This window comes from Oncorhynchus masou, chromosome 29 (assembly GCF_036934945.1).
Source record: "Oncorhynchus masou masou isolate Uvic2021 chromosome 29, UVic_Omas_1.1, whole genome shotgun sequence".
In the NCBI taxonomy this organism is placed as follows: Eukaryota; Metazoa; Chordata; class Actinopteri; order Salmoniformes; family Salmonidae; genus Oncorhynchus; species Oncorhynchus masou.
The window spans coordinates 78928486-78950280 of record NC_088240.1 but is presented as its reverse complement, the minus strand read 5'-3'; the positions used below and the strand labels follow the sequence as shown (position 1 = coordinate 78950280).

General features: G+C 46.9%; 2 protein-coding genes across 7 annotated transcripts; one reads left to right on the top strand and one right to left on the bottom strand.

Moving 5' to 3' along the window:
* Positions 1–1828: 1828 nt before the first annotated feature.
* On the bottom strand, positions 1829–12327 carry LOC135520673 (KH homology domain-containing protein 4-like). Of its 4 annotated transcripts, none has more exons than XM_064946394.1 (14): positions 12160–12326; positions 9097–9289; positions 8761–8889; positions 7987–8066; positions 7778–7830; positions 7498–7664; positions 6374–6585; positions 6167–6227; positions 5950–6007; positions 5654–5868; positions 5343–5486; positions 4281–4396; positions 4029–4120; positions 1829–3025 (listed from the first exon to the last, which is right to left on the bottom strand). In XM_064946394.1, exons 1-14 carry the CDS (start codon positions 12186–12188, stop codon positions 2772–2774), a joined length of 1803 nt encoding a protein of 600 aa, XP_064802466.1. In that variant the 5' UTR covers positions 12189–12326; the 3' UTR covers positions 1829–2771. The 4 variants fall into 4 exon arrangements, with proteins under 4 accessions (XP_064802466.1, XP_064802467.1, XP_064802468.1 ...); XM_064946395.1 differs by having other exon boundaries at positions 4029–4117; XM_064946396.1 differs by lacking the exon at positions 1829–3025 and having other exon boundaries at positions 3038–4120; positions 12160–12327.
* A 42-nt stretch (positions 12328–12369) lies between these two features.
* Positions 12370–17047, top strand: LOC135520674 (Fc receptor-like A). 3 transcript variants are annotated; one of them, XR_010452421.1, is made up of 8 exons: positions 12370–12490; positions 13568–13600; positions 13794–13926; positions 14128–14297; positions 14503–14841; positions 15003–15095; positions 15190–15270; positions 15406–17047. XR_010452421.1 is itself a non-coding variant. In XM_064946398.1 (7 exons), exons 3-7 carry the CDS (start codon positions 13805–13807, stop codon positions 15210–15212), a joined length of 747 nt encoding a protein of 248 aa, XP_064802470.1. In that variant the 5' UTR covers positions 12370–12490; positions 13568–13600; positions 13794–13804; the 3' UTR covers positions 15213–17047. The 3 variants fall into 3 exon arrangements, 1 of the variants encoding a protein (XP_064802470.1); XR_010452422.1 differs by having other exon boundaries at positions 12467–12615; XM_064946398.1 differs by having other exon boundaries at positions 15190–17047.
* The last annotated feature ends 4748 nt before the right edge of the window (positions 17048–21795 follow it).

The following is a 21795-nucleotide window of genomic DNA, read 5'->3' as shown; positions in this document are numbered from 1 at the left end:
GCATAACATTCATTGATATCATAGTAAACAGTCAAACGTCAACAGAACAGAAGACATTTTACTTTAGCGTCATAATGTTTCATGGAATGTTATAAGAACAGATTGGACTCTTTATTACAGCTTTTGTGGTGTTCATCTCACATAGGAAAGAGCAGGAAGTCACTGAAGGAGCTGTGTTTATTAGAATCATCATAGATCCTTTAGCCTGATGGGAGACGCTTGTGGACCAAGTCCCCCTCCTCCAGTTCTAGAGTCCCAGAATTGGAGAGATACTGTCACCTTCCGTGACTATTGTACTGTCCATTCCACATTACACCCTGGTCATTCTTGAACAAACCAAAGTCCATGTACTCCTCTCACTGCAGCACTGAAGACACCTGCATCAGAGGAATAACAGATAGATCAACACGGTCAGTCTCTCCAAGCCACCAGACACGGGAGCAGTCTGTTAGTGATGTTGGACTCGGTGTCTGTATCTGGTCCCATTGGACATGTGTGTTCATACATGTAGATTGGTGTGTAAGCAGTCGGCTACCTGTAGCTGCTTGGGCTGAAATTACTAATATAGGAACAATTTTGGGAACCTGTTCCTTGTCTGATTTGGGCCAAATATATAGCATCCTCTTTACATACTGTATTATTTAAATCTCTACATTACCTGCATTCTCTGTCTTCAGCTCCTCTACCTGGCTCTCACTCTGGCCTGCAATTCTACAGTATCATACAAAGAAACTGTTGAATACAACACACCACTACTCTGCTGATTACAGTAATCACATTAGATACAGCTGTCTTACTTTACCTGTGTTCGCTCTCTCCTGTTCCTCCACCTTGTTCTTGTAGAACTGCAGTTCAGTCTTAGTGATACTCAGCTCCACCACCATGTTCCTCAGCTCCACTCTCTGTTTCACCACCATGTTCCTCAGTTCCCCTCTCTGTTCCATCACCATGTTCCTCAGCTCCACTCTCTGTTCCACCACCATGTTCCTCAGCTCCCCTCTCTGTTCCACCACCATGTTCCTCAGCTCCCCTCTCTGTTCCACCACCATGTTCCTCAGCTCCTCTCTCTGTTCCATCACCATGTTCCTCAGCTCCACTCTCTGTTCCACCACCATGTTCCTCAGCTCCCCTCTCTGTTCCACCACCATGTTCCTCAGCTCCCCTCTCTGTTCCACCACCATGTTCCTCAGCTCCTCTCTCTGTTCCACCACCATGTTCCTCAGTTCCCCTCTCTGTTCCACCACCATGTTCCTCAGCTCCACTCTCTGTTCCACCACCATGTTCCTAAGCTCCCCTCTCTGTTCCATCACCATGTTCCTCAGCTCCACTCTCTGTTCCACCACCATGTTCCTCAGCTCCTCTCTCTGTTCCACCACCATGTTCCTCAGCTCAGTCCAGATGTCAGGCTGGGTGGTCAACGGTTCAGCATCAGTCTCTCATCCTTCACTGTGACCCTGTTCAGTGATATCCTCCTCTCTGTCCCCTCTACTCTCTCCATGTCCCAGACAGACAGTACAGCAACACCCCTCATTCTGAAACAATACCTCTTCAGATCTAATGTAGTCTACTGGGCTCAGTCCCCTTCTTTATACACACTGGTGTTGTTGAACCAATACATGGACATTTAACAGGTGTCCTCGTGGAATATTTTGAGAACATAGCCAAGGAATGTGTGATAGATCAAGTAAAGATGATTTCTTGGCAGTTGATTCAGATTGTGGGTTGTTAAAGACCATGGGAGATTCACACCTGCTAGTCAGTTAAACCACCCATTTTCTCTCTATTGCAAACCTATCTGTCAAACCAGTCTTTAAATAAAACTCTCATACACAGAGATAATGCTAGTTTATTCCACAAAAGCATTAGAACAGTTGAGTCAATTGCATTTTATAAAAGTCCAACAAGCATAATTACATGATCTGTACTCAATGAAGGAAGACGGAGATTTGATTAAGATTTGGACCAAGAAAGAAAATGGAGATGGGGGAAATATATTTTTTGACAAAGAAATAAGTTAGAATGCATTGAAATCTCTTCTACCTCAGTGCTTTTCTACACTAGTAAAACCAGGAGTGGACACGTTCCAAATCAACCAACAACAGGCCACTATTACCCTCCATCTGTGTGTTCCTCAGCTGTCTCTCCTATACAAGAGTTCAGAGTACACTGGAATCTGTGTGGAAGTCTGGGGCATCTTGCTGCTTGTCACCATGAATCCAGTCCGTCAGTCTCCTGGTTGTGCCTGGTTGGCTGGTTGAGTCTGTTCTCTTTGTATCAGCCAGCCGGTCTGTTTAGTCCATTTTACACACACACACACTGCTTTACTGCTGAGCACATGACAAAACTGTTTTAACGAAATCTAAGTCATCACAAAATAAATTATATCAAGTGGAGGAGCAGGTAGGAGTGATGGTTCAGAGAAAGGGGGGGGACTGGGGCTCAGTTTGGGGTGTAAAACATCATTATGGGCCCCTCCAAAAGGCCCTAGGTGTCAGGGGAGGGTATGAGGTTTAATACTCCTGTGTTATGGGCCCCTCCAAAAGGCCCTAGGTGTCAGGGGAGGGTATGAGGTTTAATACTCCTGTGTTATGGGACCCTCCAGAAGGCCCTAGGTGTCAGGGGAGGGTATGAGGTTTAATACTCCTGTGTTATGGGCCCTCCAAAAGGCCCTAGGTGTCAGGGGAGGGTATGAGGTTTAATACTCCTGTGTTATGGGCCCCTCCAGAAGGCCCTAGGTGTCAGGGGAGGGTATGAGGTTTAATACTCCTGTGTTATGGGGCCATCCAGAAAGGCATGGGCTGCTGTGACTGTGCCTGCTGTGTTTTGGCACGTTGGGGAGGCGGAGGGGGGCAGCGGTACCCCAGAGTCCAGCCAGGGGATGACGTGGGGGTGGAGTGGGTGGCCCCAGCGACGTTACCATGGTTACCTGCCCCCAAGGTTTTGGGGGTGGAGTGGTCCTCCTCTTCGTCCGAGGAGTCACCAGCGTACGCCACGAGCCCCGTCTTCATCCTCTTCACTGAGGGATCTGAGAGAGATGAGAGAGAGGGAAAAACAGTGGGAGAAAGAGGGAGGAATGAGGGAGAAAGGAAAGGGGTGCGGGAGAGAGAGAGAGAGGGAAGACATACACACAAAGAGAAAGAACACAACCAAAGACCAGCACAAAGGTTTCAAAAACAACAGTTGGAAGTCAATTGTTTTACCAACAGATAGGGAGAGAAAGTTAATAGATTGCATTGTGTTTGGCAGGAGGGGTGAGTTAGGTAGAGGAGGAGGGGCATGGGTCAGCAGCGGCAGTCATTGGTCGGTGGGGAGCGGCAGCGTTAGGGCCGTCCAATCACAATGCAGGACAGCGCCACAGGAGAAGAGCCCCACCCCCATCCGGCATCCCACCCAGAGAGACATGGAAGAGAAGAAAAACACAGAAAGAACACAAAAAAAGAGAGAATCTTGTTAGTGAGGGAGTCAAACATGGGCACAGACACTCCTGTCTGATGACGTCATCAGAAAGGGACGGGCAGCGAGGGGACAGCACCAGCTAGACAGAGAGGGGGACTCCCAATCTGAAATCCATCCCTAGACACCTCCTAGATGTCACAAGATGAGATGCCAGGTGTAAGCAGTATGGTAATAGATCAGCCTTACTCTTCTCAGGCCAATTGTAATTGTCTACATATTGCTTACACCTATAAAATACTCTCAGACCTACACAGTGCCTAGGGCTAGGGGTTGACTTAGGATCAACGACAGAGTTACCTGAGACAGTGGGGGATCGAAGCGTTGCCCAGTTCTTGATTCTGAACTGACTGACTGACTGGCTGGCTTTCAAAGCAGAACTTATCGAGGAACACTATGCCGGTCTGATGTAATCTGCTAGAACCTGTTCTGTCACGTGTGAGAACAGCATGTCTGCATGCAAAATGCTATTTGACTCTGACTACTGACAGCCAAGAGGCCGGGGGGTGGGCAGCGTGCTTTATGGCTGAGGCCATGGATGGGGTCAGGGGGGTTACATGGGGTGGGGCCCTTACCCAGGGGGCCTTGCAGCAGCCTCCTCTCCTCCATCTTGGGTGTCATGCCTCCGTTCATTGGAATGGGTGGTGGAGGCATCAGCTGCCTACTGCTGGAGAGAAAGAGAGGGAGGGAGGGAAGGAGAGAGAGAGAGGGAAGGGGAGTCAGTGTTGCACAACATCAATCACAAGCCTGCACACACGGTGTGTCCAGCATCTGGGATGAAGGACACTGTCATAAAGGAGAGCGACTATCGCCCCCCCATCTCGTACCTGTCCCTCTCCCTCGGCGGCCCGGAGGAACTCTGTGGCGGGGGTCCTGAAGCCTCTGGGCCGGGGCTGCCCACAGGGAAGCCTGCACCTAAATTAGTCATATGAATGGGTCCATGCTATGAGCAGAAAAACACACAGGCGCATTAGCACACATCCTCCCCTAAATCACTATTATTAATAGTAGGCCTACAAGCATGTAGTTATCTAAACTATTGAATTGAACTGAACTGCAAAGTTATTATTCCAAAACGTTTTCCTTTTTACTACACCTTATTTAAGCAGCTGAGAATAAAACTATTATTTTAAGTTAATGCATGCTCCGATTGCACAGAATCCAAAAATAGGAATGGACTGTATTAAAGTTACATATCATTAAATCAAGAGGACACATTTAAATTAGGCCTGTGAAGAAACTAGTATTGCGATATATTTTCCAGGGCAAAAATTAAAACAGGAAGCAGACCAAACTCTTTGGTCCTTTAAAAACCTGCTGTATGTAAAACACGATGTGCTGTAGCCTGGAAAATAAATCTAATGACTCTGGGGGACAACATAACGATGGTTGTTTCCAACATTAGGGCCGTTTTCCTAAAGAAGTTCATCCGTTTCATGTTTTGTTTCCTTGCCATGATACTGATCTTACCTGCACTAATTTCAATATATTGGAAGTACATTTGATGATTATCCAACAATACCTTCCCAGAATCTCCATAATCTGAAAGTTCTATAAATCCAATAATACAAGGACTCAGATAATAACAGCTATGGTTACAATGCTTTTCAATGAACGTCATAAGATCTACTAGGGAAAAAACAAGTTGACACTGAACAGACACTTAGACCCATTCAACAAGCAAACCTGTTCTATAGAATGCAGACAGGGACTCAGAATTACAGACAAGAGACAGACTCAATTCATTATGATTCTCACTAACAGAAAGAGGAACAGATATCAGATACATGGACAGAAGATAAGAAAAGACAGGAAGACAACAGAAGCAGAAGGGACAGACTGGACAAAGGCAGCACATAAGGTGGAAGAATAAAAGAATGGGAAATCACCTGGTATCCCAGCAGACCGCTGTCACTCTCGTCTGGCACCTCCTCCGTGAAGCGTCTTTTCTGCGGCGGATTGGCTAAGACTACAGGAGGCGGAGCTTTGGGCGGAACCGGAGCAGCGGGTGGGAAAGGAGAAGGTGGGAGAGTCTGGGGACAAAAAAAACAACTTGGATGTAATGCATGTTGAATACATCATATATATATACAGCCCATCAAGAAAATGTTTTTCAACTAGTTTCATAACTCAGATGTAATAGTCTCAATGTCCTGTATCATAGGTCCATACAAGTCTAAATCTGATTGGCCAGTCTTACCTGTGGTAAAGTGACAGGTGCAGGGGGGAGGGCGTACCGGTTGGGAGGGGGGAGACCGGCGGGCAGCCCAGGGGGAATGGGAGGGGGGACAGCATAAGGGGGAGGAATGGGCTGAGGGGGAGGTACAGGGAGGGGGTAGCTGGGCTGGTACCCCGATGGGGGGTAGTAAGGGGGCTGGGGGGGCATCCCGTTGGCCATGGGGGGCTGCATAAAGCCTGGAGGAGAGGAAGAGGAACACGTCAGTACATTGACACATTGTAGAGGCTGTAAAAGAGAAAGACAGCCAGAGTCTGTACCGGGAGTAGGCATCATGACACTCATCTGGTTGAGGAAGACAGAATACTCTGCATGAACCTGGAGGGAAGAGAGAACAGTCACAGATCCACATGGCAAACAGAGCCCAGCTACATAATACAACGCACTTCACATGGGACAGCTTGAAACAGGGTTTAAGTGAAAGTAGAGCAGTGTACAGAGAACAGAGTGCCAGTCAGCAAACCATTATACACTCACAGTCTGCAGCAGGTTGTCACACAGGGTCTTAGCTGCAGCAAGGCCCTCTGGTTTGGGATGACTGGGGAAGAGAGAGGAGTTCATGTGTGCCTGGTGTCTAAGCTCTGTATCTCTGAGCTAATACAAATCAACACGGACTTTACTCCCCCATTAATACTGCTATTTACCTGATGTAGATGTACATGAGTTCAAGGCCATGAGACTTACCTGATGTAGATGTACATTGGTTCGAAGGCCTCTCGCCCAGAGGCGGGCTCCAGACAGCCTGATCCCTTCCCCCTGAGGAAGACCTTGGCCCCGGTCTCACCCTGGATGTGCTGCAGGTAGGAGCTGCCTGGCCCTTCCACCCTCTCCTTCACTGAGAAGCCCTGGATGGCATGCTCCAGACCCACAAACAACTTTTCCTGCACATAGTGCATCTGAAAGGATATGGATGTGAGTCTTAAAGATTCATCAATGACATTGAAACTCATAAAATAATATTGACACACACTGAGCGACAATCACACACACAAACTCTGTTTTCTTATTAGTGTCGGCCATCAGCTAATCAGCCATTTACAGACTCATTTTCAGCCCCCTACTTTTCCTACTTCATATTAACTAGGCTACTTTCCATTTAAACGTTTCAATCACTAGTCCGCCGTGTGGATAGAGTGAAAGATATGCATCTTCTAGCGATCTATTGATAGGATAGGTGCACATCAGTCACAAAGCGAGCGATGACAGGGAAACGCAATGTGCTGTCTGTCCCGCCTCCTGGTACAATTTGTGTGCACTGTGGTTGGTTGCAGTCTAATTTCTTTACACAGAGGAAGGAGAGAGCATGATGCTAGTGAATTTGCACACCCCACGTCACGTACGTACACGGTAACGCCCCACACGGTCAGAGGACACAGTATTTGCCTTTGCGTGTTTCACATGGAGTCGTGGTGCATAGTAGACTATTTACTGTACTTTGATTGACAACTAAACAGCAAGTGTTGACTAGTTTATAAAAAGTGTCAAACTGACTAAATCAATCTCCTATATCCCTTTGCCATTCATAAATTCATACAGCGGTGATACTGCGTGTCCATGGTGACATAAACCAACCGATTCCCTAGGTTTCCTTTCCTAAGATGACGGGACTAAAGTCACTGTAGATAAGACTTTCATCTCAAGAGAAGACATGTTAAACGCTCCCTTACTTAGACAATAGTCCTGATATAAGCCTAGGCCATACCCCCAAACAACTAATTCATTCGTTTTCAGTCAATTCAAATGGCCCTGGCTGGCTACTTTTTCTATTTGTCTGGCTACTCTATGTACTTGTGGAAAACACTGCTTACCCCAGACTGAAAGTGTGGTCTGTGATGGTGGTTGATGGGGGGCAGTGAGGGGGGCTGGGGTTTGTGTTGCTGGTAGACTGGGACTGTGGCTCCGGTTCCGCTGTAGGAGGAGGTGGCCGCCTTCACCACTCCGTTAGTGATGATCTCCTTGATGCGGTTCACAGCTCCTGGAGAGAGATTGGATCGTCACAGCATAGAAACTCAGGAAAGAAGGACCCTGGTGATCAGAAATGGTGATAATCTTAATCAAATTAGGTGAGGTAAATAGAGATGTACTGACTGTCGACAAGCTCCCTGGTCTGGCCCTGGACGTGGAGATAGAGGGGTCGGTCCCTGACGACAGAGAGAAGCAGTCGGTCAGTAGCCTAAGACTTGGTTGTATGAGGCGATCAGACAACAGATCTACTTGTCTGTATAGAGAAAAGTAAATACCAGTAACCTCTTTGGTAGAGCAGTGTGGCAATAAAGAAGGTGTGAAGCAGGACTCACCCTTGTGGAGCCTTGTACTTCTCCACTGCTGCCATGTATCGCCCCCTGGTGGACACAGCAGCACCGCTCACTTTGCTGATCTTCACACAATAGGATGAAGAAGAAGCTGGTCATTTACTGTCCTCAAGTGAGACATTTTCAGTCCCATACTGGTTTACATGACACTGATCCAGTCTGTACATGTGCGTATCACACAGAGAAAGAGCTGGGTAAACATACTGGTTTACATGACACTGATCCAGTCTGTACATGTGCGTGTCACACAGAGAAAGAGCTGGGTAAACATACTGGTTTACATGACACTGATCCAGTCTGTACATGTGCGTGTCACACAGAGAAAGAGCTGGGTAAACATACTGGTTTACATGACACTGATCCAGTCTGTACATGTGCGTGTCACACAGAGAAAGAGCTGGGTAAACATACTGGTTTACATGACACTGATCCAGTCTGTACATGTGCGTGTCACACAGAGAAAGAGCTGGGTAAACATACTGGTTTACATGACACTGATCCAGTCTGTACATGTGCGTGTCACACAGAGAAAGAGCTGGGTAAACATACTGGTTTACATGACACTGATCCAGTCTGTACATGTGCGTGTCACACAGAGAAAGAGCTGGGTAAACATACTGGTTTACATGACACCGGTCCAGTCTGTACATGTGTGTATTACACAGAGAAAGAGCTGGGTAAACATAGCAGTAAGTTTGACTGTTGACTAGATTGTCAATCAATCGGTCTAAAGATCATAATGATGTCATGGACACTCACCTCGTCCTGTGTCTGTCCGCGGGTCAGCAGGTTCCGGCAGGGGAGAGGAACGTCGTTGATCTCCACCTCCGCCACCACCAGGTCATCCTTCGCTTTCATAGGAGGCTGGGGCTTCCCTGCACCCACAACCTGGTGATGACAAAGATTCATTATTATGTGTCGCATGCTAACATTTACAACAATATCTCTAAAAAAGAGAGAGATTAAGAGTGAGGGGATTACAGAATTTAGAGGCGAGAGAGAGACAGACAACGAAGACAGAGAGAAGCCAGATTACAGGTGAGAGACTGAAAGCGTTTCTAATGTTTTCAGTGTAAGAGGTTTCCTGACCATTACCTTGTCTGGGGGTCCAGATGGCCCAGAGGGTCCTATCTGGGAGGGCATGAGCTTGCCCTTGGCTACCAGCATGGCGTTGATCTTAGCTGCCACAGCAGCTGCAGCGTCCAGAGCCCCTGTAGGAGCCGCCTCTACTTCCCCCATCTGGTCTGAACCAGGACCTGGGCCCGGCTGGTCCCATTTACTACGGCGCCTGAGGAACAAAGAGGGGAGCGGGAAGTGGAAGAGAGACAGGGGGAGGGGTATTGAAAGACGGAGGGATAAAAAGAGGGCAATGGTAAGTGGAAGGGATGGGAGAAGCAGAGGGAGAATGGAGGGCAGTGCAAAAGCAGCAATCACAAGGCCTCTGCCCAACCGTTTCTGTAAAAGGCTGGAGGGATCGGTGCTGGAGAAATGTAGGCCTAACAACTCTGACAGAGCTATGGATGCAAAAACTGACCATCTATGATATAAAAATTATAGTTTTAACCATTTGTGGCAAAAAACAGTGTTTGTTTACATATACTTTTTGTTTTACTCCCATTTGGTTAAAAAAAAGAGGTATATTTGGGTTCTGATGTCGTATGTCAGTTGAGCTAAACTTTTTGGGTGACCAACCAATTTCACATATTAGTTATATGCCTCCTGAGTGGCCAGCGGTCTAAGGACCTGGAGTCCAACTGGGTGGCCAGCGGTCTAAGGACCTGGAGTCCAACTGGGTGGCCAGCGGTCTAAGGACCTGGAGTCCAACTGGGTGGCGCAGCGGTCTAAGGACCTGGAGTCCAACTGGGTGGCGCAGCGGTCTAAGGACCTGGAGTCCAACTGGGTGGCGCAGCGGTCTAAGGACCTGGAGTCCAACTGGGTGGCGCAGCGGTCTAAGGACCTGGAGTCCAACTGGGTGGCGCAGCGGTCTAAGGACCTGGAGTCCAACTGGGTGGCGCAGCGGTCTAAGGACCTGGAGTCCAACTGGGTGGCCAGCGGTCTAAGGACCTGGAGTCCAACTGGGTGGCGCAGCGGTCTAAGGACCTGGAGTCCAACTGGGTGGCGCAGCGGTCTAAGGACCTGGAGTCCAACTGGGTGGCCAGCGGTCTAAGGACCTGGAGTCCAACTGGGTGGCCAGCGGTCTAAGGACCTGGAGTCCAACTGGGTGGCCAGCGGTCTAAGGACCTGGAGTCCAACTGGGTGGCCAGCGGTCTAAGGACCTGGAGTCCAACTGGGTGGCCAGCGGTCTAAGGACCTGGAGTCCAACTGGGTGGCCAGCGGTCTAAGGACCTGGAGTCCAACTGGGTGGCCAGCGGTCTAAGGACCTGGAGTCCAACTGGGTGGCCAGCGGTCTAAGGACCTGGAGTCCAACTGGGTGGCCAGCGGTCTAAGGACCTGGAGTCCAACTGGGTGGCCAGCGGTCTAAGGACCTGGAGTCCAACTGGGTGGCCAGCGGTCTAAGGACCTGGAGTCCAACTGGGTGGCCAGCGGTCTAAGGACCTGGAGTCCAACTGGGTGGCCAGCGGTCTAAGGACCTGGAGTCCAACTGAGTGGCCAGCGGTCTAAGGACCTGGAGTCCAACTGGGTGGCGCAGCGGTCTAAGGACCTGGAGTCCAACTGGGTGGCGCAGCGGTCTAAGGACCTGGAGTCCAACTGGGTGGCGCAGCGGTCTAAGGACCTGGAGTCCAACTGGGTGGCGCAGCGGTCTAAGGACCTGGAGTCCAACTGGGTGGCGCAGCGGTCTAAGGACCTGGAGTCCAACTGGGTGGCCAGCGGTCTAAGGACCTGGAGTCCAACTGGGTGGCGCAGCGGTCTAAGGACCTGGAGTCCAACTGGGTGGCCAGCGGTCTAAGGACCTGGAGTCCAACTGGGTGGCCAGCGGTCTAAGGACCTGGAGTCCAACTGGGTGGCGCAGCGGTCTAAGGACCTGGAGTCCAACTGGGTGGCGCAGCGGTCTAAGGACCTGGAGTCCAACTGGGTGGCCAGCGTCGTCCGGGTTAGAGGAGGGTTTGGCCGTGGGGGCTTTACTTGGCTCATCGTGCTCTAGTGACTCCTTGTGGCGGGCCAGGCACCTGCAGGCTGACCTCAGTCGTCAGTTGAACAGTGTTTCCGCCAACACAATGGTGTGGCTGGCTTCCGGGTTAAGCGAGCAGGTGTGGTGTTAAGAAGCGCAGTTTGGCGGGTCATGTTTCGGAGGACGCATGACTTGACCTTCGCCTCTCCCGAGTCCGTTGCGATGAGACAAGATCATAAAACGTAATAATATGAAATTGGGGAGAAAACAGGGGAAAACATTTTTTTTTTAAATGTATGCTAGTTATAGATGTCAGATTTGTCAAATCTAAGAAGCAGTAGATTTTCTATGCTTCCTGTTAAGTTTTGTTTTTGTCTTTTACATTTGGTTTTGTACCCCAGCTTCAAACAGCTGAAAACACAACATTTTTGGTGATGGAAAATATATTTCACAGGGGATTAGATGGTACAATGATTCTCTACACTGTACCTGCTTGTTTTGTCAAACTGAAATTAGGTGAACTAAATTATTACAATCAGGAAATCATGAAGTAAAAAAAAGAAAATGGATGTCCCTTAAATGACCACATCAATTACATGGTTCAGAGGTCGTAGGCTAACAAGTTAGTTTAGTCATTGCCATCTAACGTTACAATTAATGTTAACTTTGTGGATTTAATTAATGTTGTTGACGTTAGCTAGCTAGTGTTAGCTAGCTAGTTATCCAACAGTTTTGTTCAAGTCGCTGTGCTTAAGGTTAGTTAACTAGCAACCATACGTAGTTAGCTAATGTAACTTACCAAAACAACAGTTATCGAGCTAACTAATTGATAGCTAGGTAACCAACTCACATCGATTTTCAAAAAATAGACGTAACACCCAACGGCGCTCCTAGTTAGCTATATAACCAACAATTGTCTAAACTGGACAGCTAGCTAGCTACAACGTTGGCTACTAAGCATACCCCACGTAGTTAGCTACAAGCACTCCGCCATTACAAATGAACTAGCTAGCTTTGTGCTGCTCGGTCAGTGTTGAGCAAGTCTGTGGTCAAATGCACCGTAATAACGCAACGTTCTTTCAACTCACCCGCCGTTTTGCGTTCCACTAAATGACATTAATCTTCTATTTGGTTGAATTTCTCTTTGCGTAAAAACACTAACGTTAATACTGACTCCGCCAGACTTTCAATATTGTCCAGATAGTGAAGTACTACAAGAGCTTTCACTCTATGCGATATCGTTCCCACTTCCTGTTTTTTGGGGAAAGGACCGGTGCTGTGTTGAATTTTGCTTCCCTCACACAGATTATTTTCTTCAATCATGTGCGACGCTAGGGGACGTAGTGAGCGGGACGCAGCGTCTCATCGGATGATGCAGTCCTGTGGCTACCTGCTATCATCGTTTTCCTGCCACCCCAGGTGAGTGTTGCGGATATGAACCAGATTCATCTCGGTTCAGGTTTCCCAAATGAAACCCCACAGCTTGGTCTACGTCTACAGACATCTGACAAGCAGGATGCTGAGGTGATGATTGCCAGAGCCAGGTAAACTATGGTTGTTAGCCAGGTAAACTTTGGTTGTTAGCCAGGTAAACTATGGTTGTTAGCCAGGTAAACTATGGTTGTTAGCCAGGTAAACTATGGTTGTTAGCCAGGTAAACTATGGTTGTTAGCCAGGTAAACTATGGTTGTTAGCCAGGTAAACTATGGTTTTTAGCCAGGTAAACTATGGTTGTTAGCCAGGAAAACGATGGTTGTTAGCCAGGTAAACTATGGTTGTTAGCCAGGTAAACTATGGTTGTTAGCCAGGTAAACTATGGTTGTTAGCCAGGTAAACTATGGTTGTTAGCCAGGTAAACTATGGTTGTTAGCCAGGTAAACTATGGTTGTTAGCCAGGTAAACTATGGTTGTTAGCCAGGTAAACTATGGTTGTTAGCCAGGTAAACTATGGTTGTTTGCCAGGTAAACTATGGTTGTTAGCCAGGTAAACTATGGTTGTTAGCCAGGTAAATGATGGTGGTTGTCAGCACGTGGTGTTGTCTCTGTGTTTAAAAACAATAACATTGGCCCTTATTGCAGTTTATTGCATGTGTAAAATGTATTGTTGTCAACTTTTTTCAATATGTGTGGTCCTTTGTGGACCGTTTAATTAGCCCAACTGTTTATTTACCTTTTTCAGTAAACTGATTTCCCCTCCAACTACATGTTGTTTCTTAAAAACATGTTTGCCTAGCTACCGTTGCTAACCATGATTTATTTATTTACCATGATTCACTGAATAGCTCAGGAATGTCTCTCCTTCCTGTACTTTGTAAGTAGGCTATCAGTCAAGTTTAACCTTTTTTAATCACCTTGGCAATTAGATCATGGATCTGCAGGCTAAAATTAAATATCCAGTGCCACATAGCCTTAGCCTATTTTTACTGCTTATGTCTGAATTTGGGTTATCAGGTCCTATGCCTTATTATGCATAATGTCTTGTCTATTCTGTTCTAGTGTTGAGTACACTGGTGGTCTATCCATCATCAGGTGAGTATCATTTTAATACCACACACTCTTCATTTTTAGACCATGAATTATATTCAAGTTTACAGATCAAGTTACTTAATGTAGACTTTAGGTGTGGCAGACTGGGCAATATCTTGAAATAAACACTTTGTGTGCTTTGCCAAAACATAGCCCAGAATGTGTTGAAATTCTACACTACTGCATGTGTTCACAGAGGTTCTACTGATGCCGACTCTGACCGTGGAGCCTTCAGGAAGACAGGTGTACACTGAGGACACAGTCACCTTGGCATGTCAGTTACCTGGCCACTCTGGGCTGGGCTGGCAGTTCTACTGGCACAAAGACAGGTGTGACCTCCGGCTCCCTCTTTATGTTGCTTCTCTGATGGTGTATATTGGAGGTCGGGAGGTGTGATAGATTTCAGTGCAATCTAATAGAATGTGGGTGTTAGGCAACTTGTTGTATCCATCACTCCCTGGGATAAAGGTGTACAGGAACTGGAATGTACAAACAAGTGAAACAAACTAATGATCATAACACTATATTAGGCAGGACACTGGCCCTGTGGAGCAGATGTGGGGCAGTGGTGGAGGTGGGGCGGTCTACCAACTGTGGCGTGCCTCAGTCACACACACAGGCCAGTACTGGTGCAGAGCAGGGAGAGGACAGCCAGTCTTCTACACCCAATACAGCCAGGCAGTCTCTGTTAATGTCATTGGTGAGTGAGGAGACTAGCACATAAGTAATGGGTGTCTTGCATGTGGTGTCATGCTGTTTTTCATAGATTACTTGACAAGCCCCACTCATTACTCTAGCTCTTGTCAGTGACAATTGGAATATATTTCACTTCTCTACTTCTTTGTAATCTATATTTTTCTCAACTTCCTCCTCTAATCAATCTGCGTAATCAATATCCTTTCCAGAGCTCTTCAAATCAGTGACTTTGTCAGCATTTCCTTCGACCGTGGTCAAAGAGGGCGGGGCTTTCAACCTCACCTGTAAGGCCCAGTTTAGCAACTGCAAGCTGAGCCAACATCATGGTAACCACAGTCTACATAGTCACCTTGATCCTGACCGTAACTGGACCACAGTGGTTGTAACATTCTCCTTCCTGAGGGACGGCTGGCCAGTGGCCAGGGACTCTGTCAGTGGGATGTACAGCGTAGCGGGGGCTTCTAGGTGTCACATGGGGACCTACAGCTGTGTGGCCAGAGCAGGCAGGGCCAGGAGGAGCAGTCCGGAGATCATCATCACACTAGACAGTGAGTTCATACTATATCACCTGAACGTTTATTTTACCAATTGCCATAGGTTTTCATTCCTCATTGCTGGTCTGAAATCATATTCATTATTGTGGTGCCAAAACTGCCACTCTTTACCGTTCACTTTGTATCCTGATCTCTCTCATGCTGCCTTCATCCAGACCTGTCTCTGATACTGCTCACCTGCTTTGGCACCTTCCTGATCCTCTCCGTGGCTCCATTGGCATTTTTTGTGAGACTATATGCGATGAGATGTAAGTGGCAGCATAGTGGATCTTAGTCTGACTCTTGAGTCTCTGGGACTGAGTCAGTTCAACACCTATCTCTTCTCTTTGTGTGACCATGCAGTATGGCAGCTCAGAGGCAGATGACAAGTAGAATCGCAGTGCAATGAGTGCAGTACAATACAAGGACCAAAATGGAGGACAGGTGAGACGTGCTGTGAGAACTCATGTAGTTCACATGGCTGTATTAGTGCACAGGTGTAGGATCTTAATTTGATCACCCTGTTGCATGTTTTTTTACTCAAAAGATTAAAACAGATGTTTTATTGTAATCTTGCAGATGTATCTGGACCCAGCTGACTTGAGAAACTTTCTATCATTTATTACAAAATTGGAGTGTAGAATAATAAACATAATTATTTGAAGAATTTTGACCAAAAAATGTTTTTGTTTTATTTTCACCACACCCAAATAATACATTGATTCAACACTGCAACATGCCTGTATTGTCAAATAGAGCCAACTCTTTTTTCATAACAGGTTCCATATTTTGTAAAGAAATAACTGCCTACCACCAGTTGATTAAAAGTGAGTGTCAGTGAATCTCAACAGTGTAAGGCAAGCTATAGTATGTTTGCCCCTATGTTCCATTTATTGGTGAATTGTTAGACCTAAAGGATTGTATGATGAATGAGCCAAGATCCTTTGAATTGCATTCTGTCTCCATATAAACTCACAAAAAAAGAAACGTCCCTTTTTCAGGACCCTGTCTTTCAAAGATAATTCGTAAAATCCAAATAACTTCACAGATCTTCATGATAAAGGGTTTAAACACTGTTTCCCATGCTTGCTCGATGAACCATAAACAATTAATGAACATGCACCTGTGGAACGGTTGTTAAGACGCTAACAGCTTACAGACGGTAGGCAATTAAGGTCACAGTTATGAAAACTTAGGACACTAAAGAGGCCTTTCTACTGACTCTGAAAAACACCAAAAGAAAGATAGGACAGACAGCTGATTGTCCTCACAGTGGCAGACCACGTGTAACAACACCTGCACAGGATCGGTACATTCAAACTTCACACCTGTGGGACAGGTACAGGATGGCAACAACAACTGCCCGAGTTACACTAGGAACACACAATCCCTCCATCAGTGCTCAGACTGTCCGCAATAGGCTGAGAGAGGCTGGACTGAGGGCTTGTAGTAGGCCTGTTGTACGGCAGGTCCTCACCAGACATCACCGGCAACAACGTCTCCTATGGGCACAAGCCCACCGTCGTTGGACCAGACAGGACTGGCAAAAAGTGCTCTTCACTGATGAGTCACAGTTTTGTCTCACCAGGAGTGATGTTCGGATCCGTGTTTATCGTGGAAGGAATGAGCGTTACACCGAGGCCTGTACTCTGGAGCGGGATCGATTTGGAGGTGGAGAGTCCGTCATGGTCTGGGGCGGTGTGTCACAGCATCATCGGACTGAGCTTGTTGTCATTGCAGGCCATCTCAACGCTGTGTATTACAGGGAAGACATCCTCCTCCCTCATGTGGTACCCTTCCTGCAGGCTCATCCTGACGTGACCCTCCAGCATGACAATTCCACCAGCCATACTGCTCGTTCTGTGCGTGATTTCCTGCAAGACAGGAATGTCAGTGTTCTGCAATGGCCAGCAAAGAGCCCGGATCTCAATCCCATTGAGCACGTCTGGGTCCGGTTGGATCGGAGGGTGAGGGCTAGGGCCATTCCCCCCAGAAATGTCCGGGAACTTGCAGGTGCCTTGGTGGAAGAGTGGGGTAACATCTCACAGCAAGAACTGGCAAATCTGGTGCAGTCCATGAGGAGGAGATGCACTGCAGTAGTTAATGCTGCTGGTGGCCACACCAGATACTGACTGTTACTTTTGATTTTGACCACCCCTTTGTTCAGGGGCACATTATTCAATTTCTGTTAGTCACATGTCTGTGGTACTTGTTCAGTGTATGTCTCAGTTGTTGAATCTTGTTATGTTCATACAAATATGTACACATGTTAAGTTTGCTGAAAATAAACGTATTTGACAGTGAGAGGATGTTTCTTTTTTTGCTGAGTTTATTTTGAAGTCTAAGTTCAGGAATGGGGTTCAGATGAGCTCAGTGTCAATAGGTCAGAGGAGCTTTGATGCCCAACTTGACAAGGGAGGACTGTTTATGGGCAGAGACATGGAAAGGGAAAGACGGAGGGATACACTGCTTTGACATAAAAAATGTATCCACTTGTCCTTCGATAGTACAATGACAGAAGAAGTTAGCGCAAACAACAAACACTCCCTCCCTAATAGAAGAGCACTAATATGTACAGATCTTATTTGAACCATGCTGCGCGACGCTCCTCAGCTCAGCAACAAAACAACAACAGCTGTGGTGGGGTGGCCAGGGGCGCTGTTAGTCCCTACTGCGGATTCCATCTTTAAGGCTCCCCTGGAGGATGGTTGGCCACCCTTCATAGCGTATCAAATATTGCAGCATTAAGCCTATAATTACAACCAAATACTTTATATTTCTTTATAAAATAATTTACTCATTCAATGAATCAGGGATCAATTTGGCTAATTCAAAGCAAGGTAACTAACTAAGGCGTGTTTATCTATAACCTTGTAAGGCTAAAATATTCTGGTTTCAGTGATCTATTGACAGCATGGGAGATATTTGTCAACTAGGCTATTCCAAGAATATATTTTACAGTTGTCAGAATGACATAGCCAATGTTGAACAGAGGGGAATTCCAGCTTTCCACAAAGATTTATTTTTCAGCTCCCAATATTCAGCGCTGTAGAGACGGTTGGTCTCTACAGGAGTATGTGGCGTTGGTTTATTAAAGATGGAATCTGCAGTAGGGGGAAACGGCTCCAATGGCCGCCCTTCCACCGTTCCTATATTTTTTGTTGATGAGTTGAGGAGCGTCACACAGCATGTTAAAATTCTTTGACGGATTCCAGCTTTAAGGCACCAGTTCATCAACTGCTTGTCGGTCATTTGCAGTTTGAGTACCGGTGACATTAATACATGATAATGTTAAATAGATAACTGCCGAGAGAACTATCCAGGCTACACGATATGTAGTTAGTTGTTATGTAGTTATCTAATTAGTCTGTTGTCTATCATTATTTTAGAGGCTAGGCCTACCTGCTGCTGTCTCTCTCGCTCTACTCTGGCCGACTCACACTGGCACACATGCAGGTGATGCGCACAGCTGCACACCATGACTTTTCCAGGATTTTCATGACTGTACAAACCCTGTTTGCTGACCAAAATGTGCGTTAACTGTGTAAATAACTCACTAATTATCACCGAATATCAACATGTGCACACACTGCTACACACAGCTCTTTGTATTGATCTCAAAAGCTCACAACCCGGGATGATTGAAAGATTGCTCCTACCTGTCATTTCAATACAATCCTACTGCAGTCTGCAGAAATGGGGAGAACAGCAATACATCACATTCAGGGGGGACAATGATCCAACTCTGATCCAATTGATATTGTTTGATATTGCAATGTTTTTGTGTGATTGTTTTACTTGTCCATTCGGACAACTCAAATCATTATTCTTCTTATTCAACTTTTTTAAATTATTTTTTCTACAAGCCCTGGGAGAAGTATGGAGAGACCTGCCATATTTACAGTCTTTACTAGTAAGAGCCCATGTGCGAACTGCAGAGCCTATGTAGGTTTATGTAACCTCCAGCCTTCAAGGCACGCAAGCCTGGGTCTCACCTGATGTTGGCGGCTGACACAGAAGTGTGAAGACAGGGGACAGGCGGGGAGGAGGGTTCCTCATGGTGGGGGTGCCATATGGTGAACAAAGAGACTGTCTGTTCCCTGGTTTGAGTGTTTGCTGTCAAACCAGCAATTACGAGTAGGGGAGTTTTGAACAGGTTTTCGATTGCATTCGCTAAAATAAACCCTACCCTAATACTTTGATAAATGTTGTTACCACATTAAATGATGTAGTAAGTAACCATGTGTCAGTTGTGACTGGTTGTGATGCTTCAGGGAGTCAATAAATTCAGTTTCTTTGCTCACACAGCTTGGCCGACAGGACATGAGTAACTACACTGACACGAGTAACTCACACAGCTTGGCCGACAGGACATGAGTAACTACACTGACATGAGTAACTCACACAGCTTGGCCTCCAGGGCATGAGTAACTACACTGACATGAGTAACTCACACAGCTTGGCCGATAGGACATGAGTAACTACACTGACATGAGTAACTCACACAGCTTGGACGACAGGGCATGAGTAACTACACTGACATGTATAACTCACACAGCTTGGCCTACAGGGCATGAGTAACTACACTGGCATGAGTAACTCACACAGCTTGGCCTCCAGGGCATGAGTAACTACACTGACATGAGTAACTCACACAGCTTGGCCTACTGGGCATGAGTAACTACACTGACACGAGTAACTCACACAGCTTGGCCTACAGGGCATGAGTAACTACACTGGCATGAGTAACTCACACAGCTTGGCCGACAGGACATGCCTAACTACAAATCAAATTTTATTTGTCACATACACATGGTTAGCAGATGGTAATGCGAGTGTAGCGAAATGCTTGTGCTTCTAGTTCCGACAATGCAGTAATAACCAACAAGTAATCTAACTAACAATTACAAAACTAATTTCTTATACACAGTGTAAGGGGATAAAGAATATGTACATAAAGATATGAATGAGTGATGGTGCAGAGCAGCATAGGCAAGATACAGTAGACGGTATTGAGTACAGTATATACATATGAGATGAGTATATAAACAAAGTGGCATAGTTAAAGTGGCTAGTGATACATGTATTACATAAGGATGCAGTAGATTATATAGAGTACAGTATATACGTATACATATGAGATGAATAATGTAGGGTATGTAAACATTATATTAGGTAGCATTGTTTAAAGTGGCTAGTGATATATTTTACATCATTTCTCATCAATTCCCATTATTAAAGTGGTTGGAGTTGAGTCAGTGTGTTGGCAGCAGCCACTCAATGCTAGTGGTTGCTGTTTAACAGTCTGATGGCCTTGAGATAGAAGCTGTTTTTCAGCCTCTCGGTCCCAGCTTTGATGCACCTGTACTGACCTCGCCTTCTGGATGATAGCGGGGTGAACAGGCAGTGGCTCGGGTGGGTGTTGTCCTTGATGATCTTTATGGCCTTCCTGTAACATCGGGTGGTGTAGGTGTCCAGGAGGGCAGGTAGTTTGCCCCCGGTGATGCGTTGTGCAGACCTCACTACCCTCTGGAGAGCCTTACGGTTGTGGGCGGAGCAGTTGCTGTACCAGACGGTGATACAGCCCGCCAGGATGCTCTCGATTGTGCATCTGTAGAAGTTTGTGAGTGCTTTTGGTGACAAGCCGAATTTCTTCAGCCTCCTGAGGTTGAAGAGGCGCTGCTGCGCCTTCTTCACGATGCTGTCTGTGTGAGTGGACCAATTCAGTTTGTCTGTGATGTGTATGCCGAGGAACTTAAAACTTACTACCCTCTCCACTACTGTTCCATCGATGTGGATAGGTGGGTGTTCCCTCTGCTGTTTCCTGAAGTCCACAATCATCTCCTTAGTTTTGTTGACGTTGAGTGTGAGGTTATTGTCCTGACACCACACTCCGAGGGCCCTCAGCTCCTCCCTGTAGGCCGTCTCGTCGTTGTTGGTAATCAAGCCTACCACTGTTGTGTCGTCCGCAAACTTGATGATTGAGTTGGAGGCGTGCGTGGCCGCACAGTTGTGGGTGAACAGGGAGTACAGGAGAGGGCTCAGAACACACCCTTGTGGGGCCCCAGTGTTGAGGATCAGCGGGGTGGAGATGTTGTTGCCTACCCTCACCACCTGGGGGTGGCCTGTCAGGAAGTCCAGTACCCAGTTGCACAGGGCGGGGTCGAGACCCAGGGTCTCGAGCTTGATGACGAGCTTGGAGAGTACTATGGTGTTAAATGCCGAGCTGTAGTCGATGAACAGCATTCTCACATAGGTATTCCTCTTGTCCAGATGGGTTAGGGCAGTGTGCAGTGTGGTTGAGATTGCATCGTCTGTGGACCTATTTGGGCGGTAAGCAAATTGGAGTGGGTCGGGTGTCAGGTAGGGTGGAGGTGATATGGTCCTTGACTAGTCTCTCAAAGCACTTCATGATGACGGAAGTGAGTGCTACGGGGCGGTAGTCGTTTAACTCAGTTACCTTAGCTTTCTTGGGAACAGGAACAATGGTCCAATTTGTAAGTCGCTCTGGATAAGAGCGTCTGCCAAATGACTTAAATGTAATGTAAATGTAAATGTGGCCCTCTTGAAGCATGTGGGAACAGCAGACTGGTATAGGGATTGATTGAATATGTCCGTAGACACACCAGCCAGCTGGTCTGCGCATGCTCTGAGGGCACGGCTGGGGATGCCGTCTGGGCCTGCAGCCTTGCAAGGGTTAACACGTTTAAATGTTTTACTCACCTCGGCTGCAGTGAAGGAGAGACCGCATGTTTTCGTTGCAGGCTGTGTCAGTGGCACTGTATTGTCCTCAAAGCGGGCAAAAAAGTTATTTAGTCTGCCTGGGAGCAAGACATCCTGGTCCGTGACTGGGCTGGTTTTCTTCTTGTAGTCCGTGATTGACTGTAGACCCTGCCACATACCTCTTGTGTCTGAGCCGTTGAATTGAGATTCTACTTTGTCTCTGTACTGACGCTTAGCTTGTTTGAT

Coding starts and splice junctions, on each gene's coding strand:
- LOC135520674 (XM_064946398.1), top strand. CDS start 13,805: ATGCCGACTCTGACCGTGGAGCCTTCAGGAAGACAGGTGTACACTGAG. Junction 14,298..14,502: donor AGTCTCTGTTAATGTCATTG/GTGAGTGAGGAG, acceptor TATCCTTTCCAG/AGCTCTTCAAATCAGTGACT. Junction 15,096..15,189: donor GAGACTATATGCGATGAGAT/GTAAGTGGCAGC, acceptor GTGACCATGCAG/TATGGCAGCTCAGAGGCAGA.
- LOC135520673 (XM_064946394.1), bottom strand. CDS start 12,188: ATGTCATTTAGTGGAACGCAAAACGGCGG. Junction 6,228..6,373: donor CCAATGTACATCTACATCAG/GTAAGTCTCATG, acceptor TCTCTTCCCCAG/TCATCCCAAACCAGAGGGCC. Junction 6,008..6,166: donor GTGACAACCTGCTGCAGACT/GTGAGTGTATAA, acceptor TCTTCCCTCCAG/GTTCATGCAGAGTATTCTGT.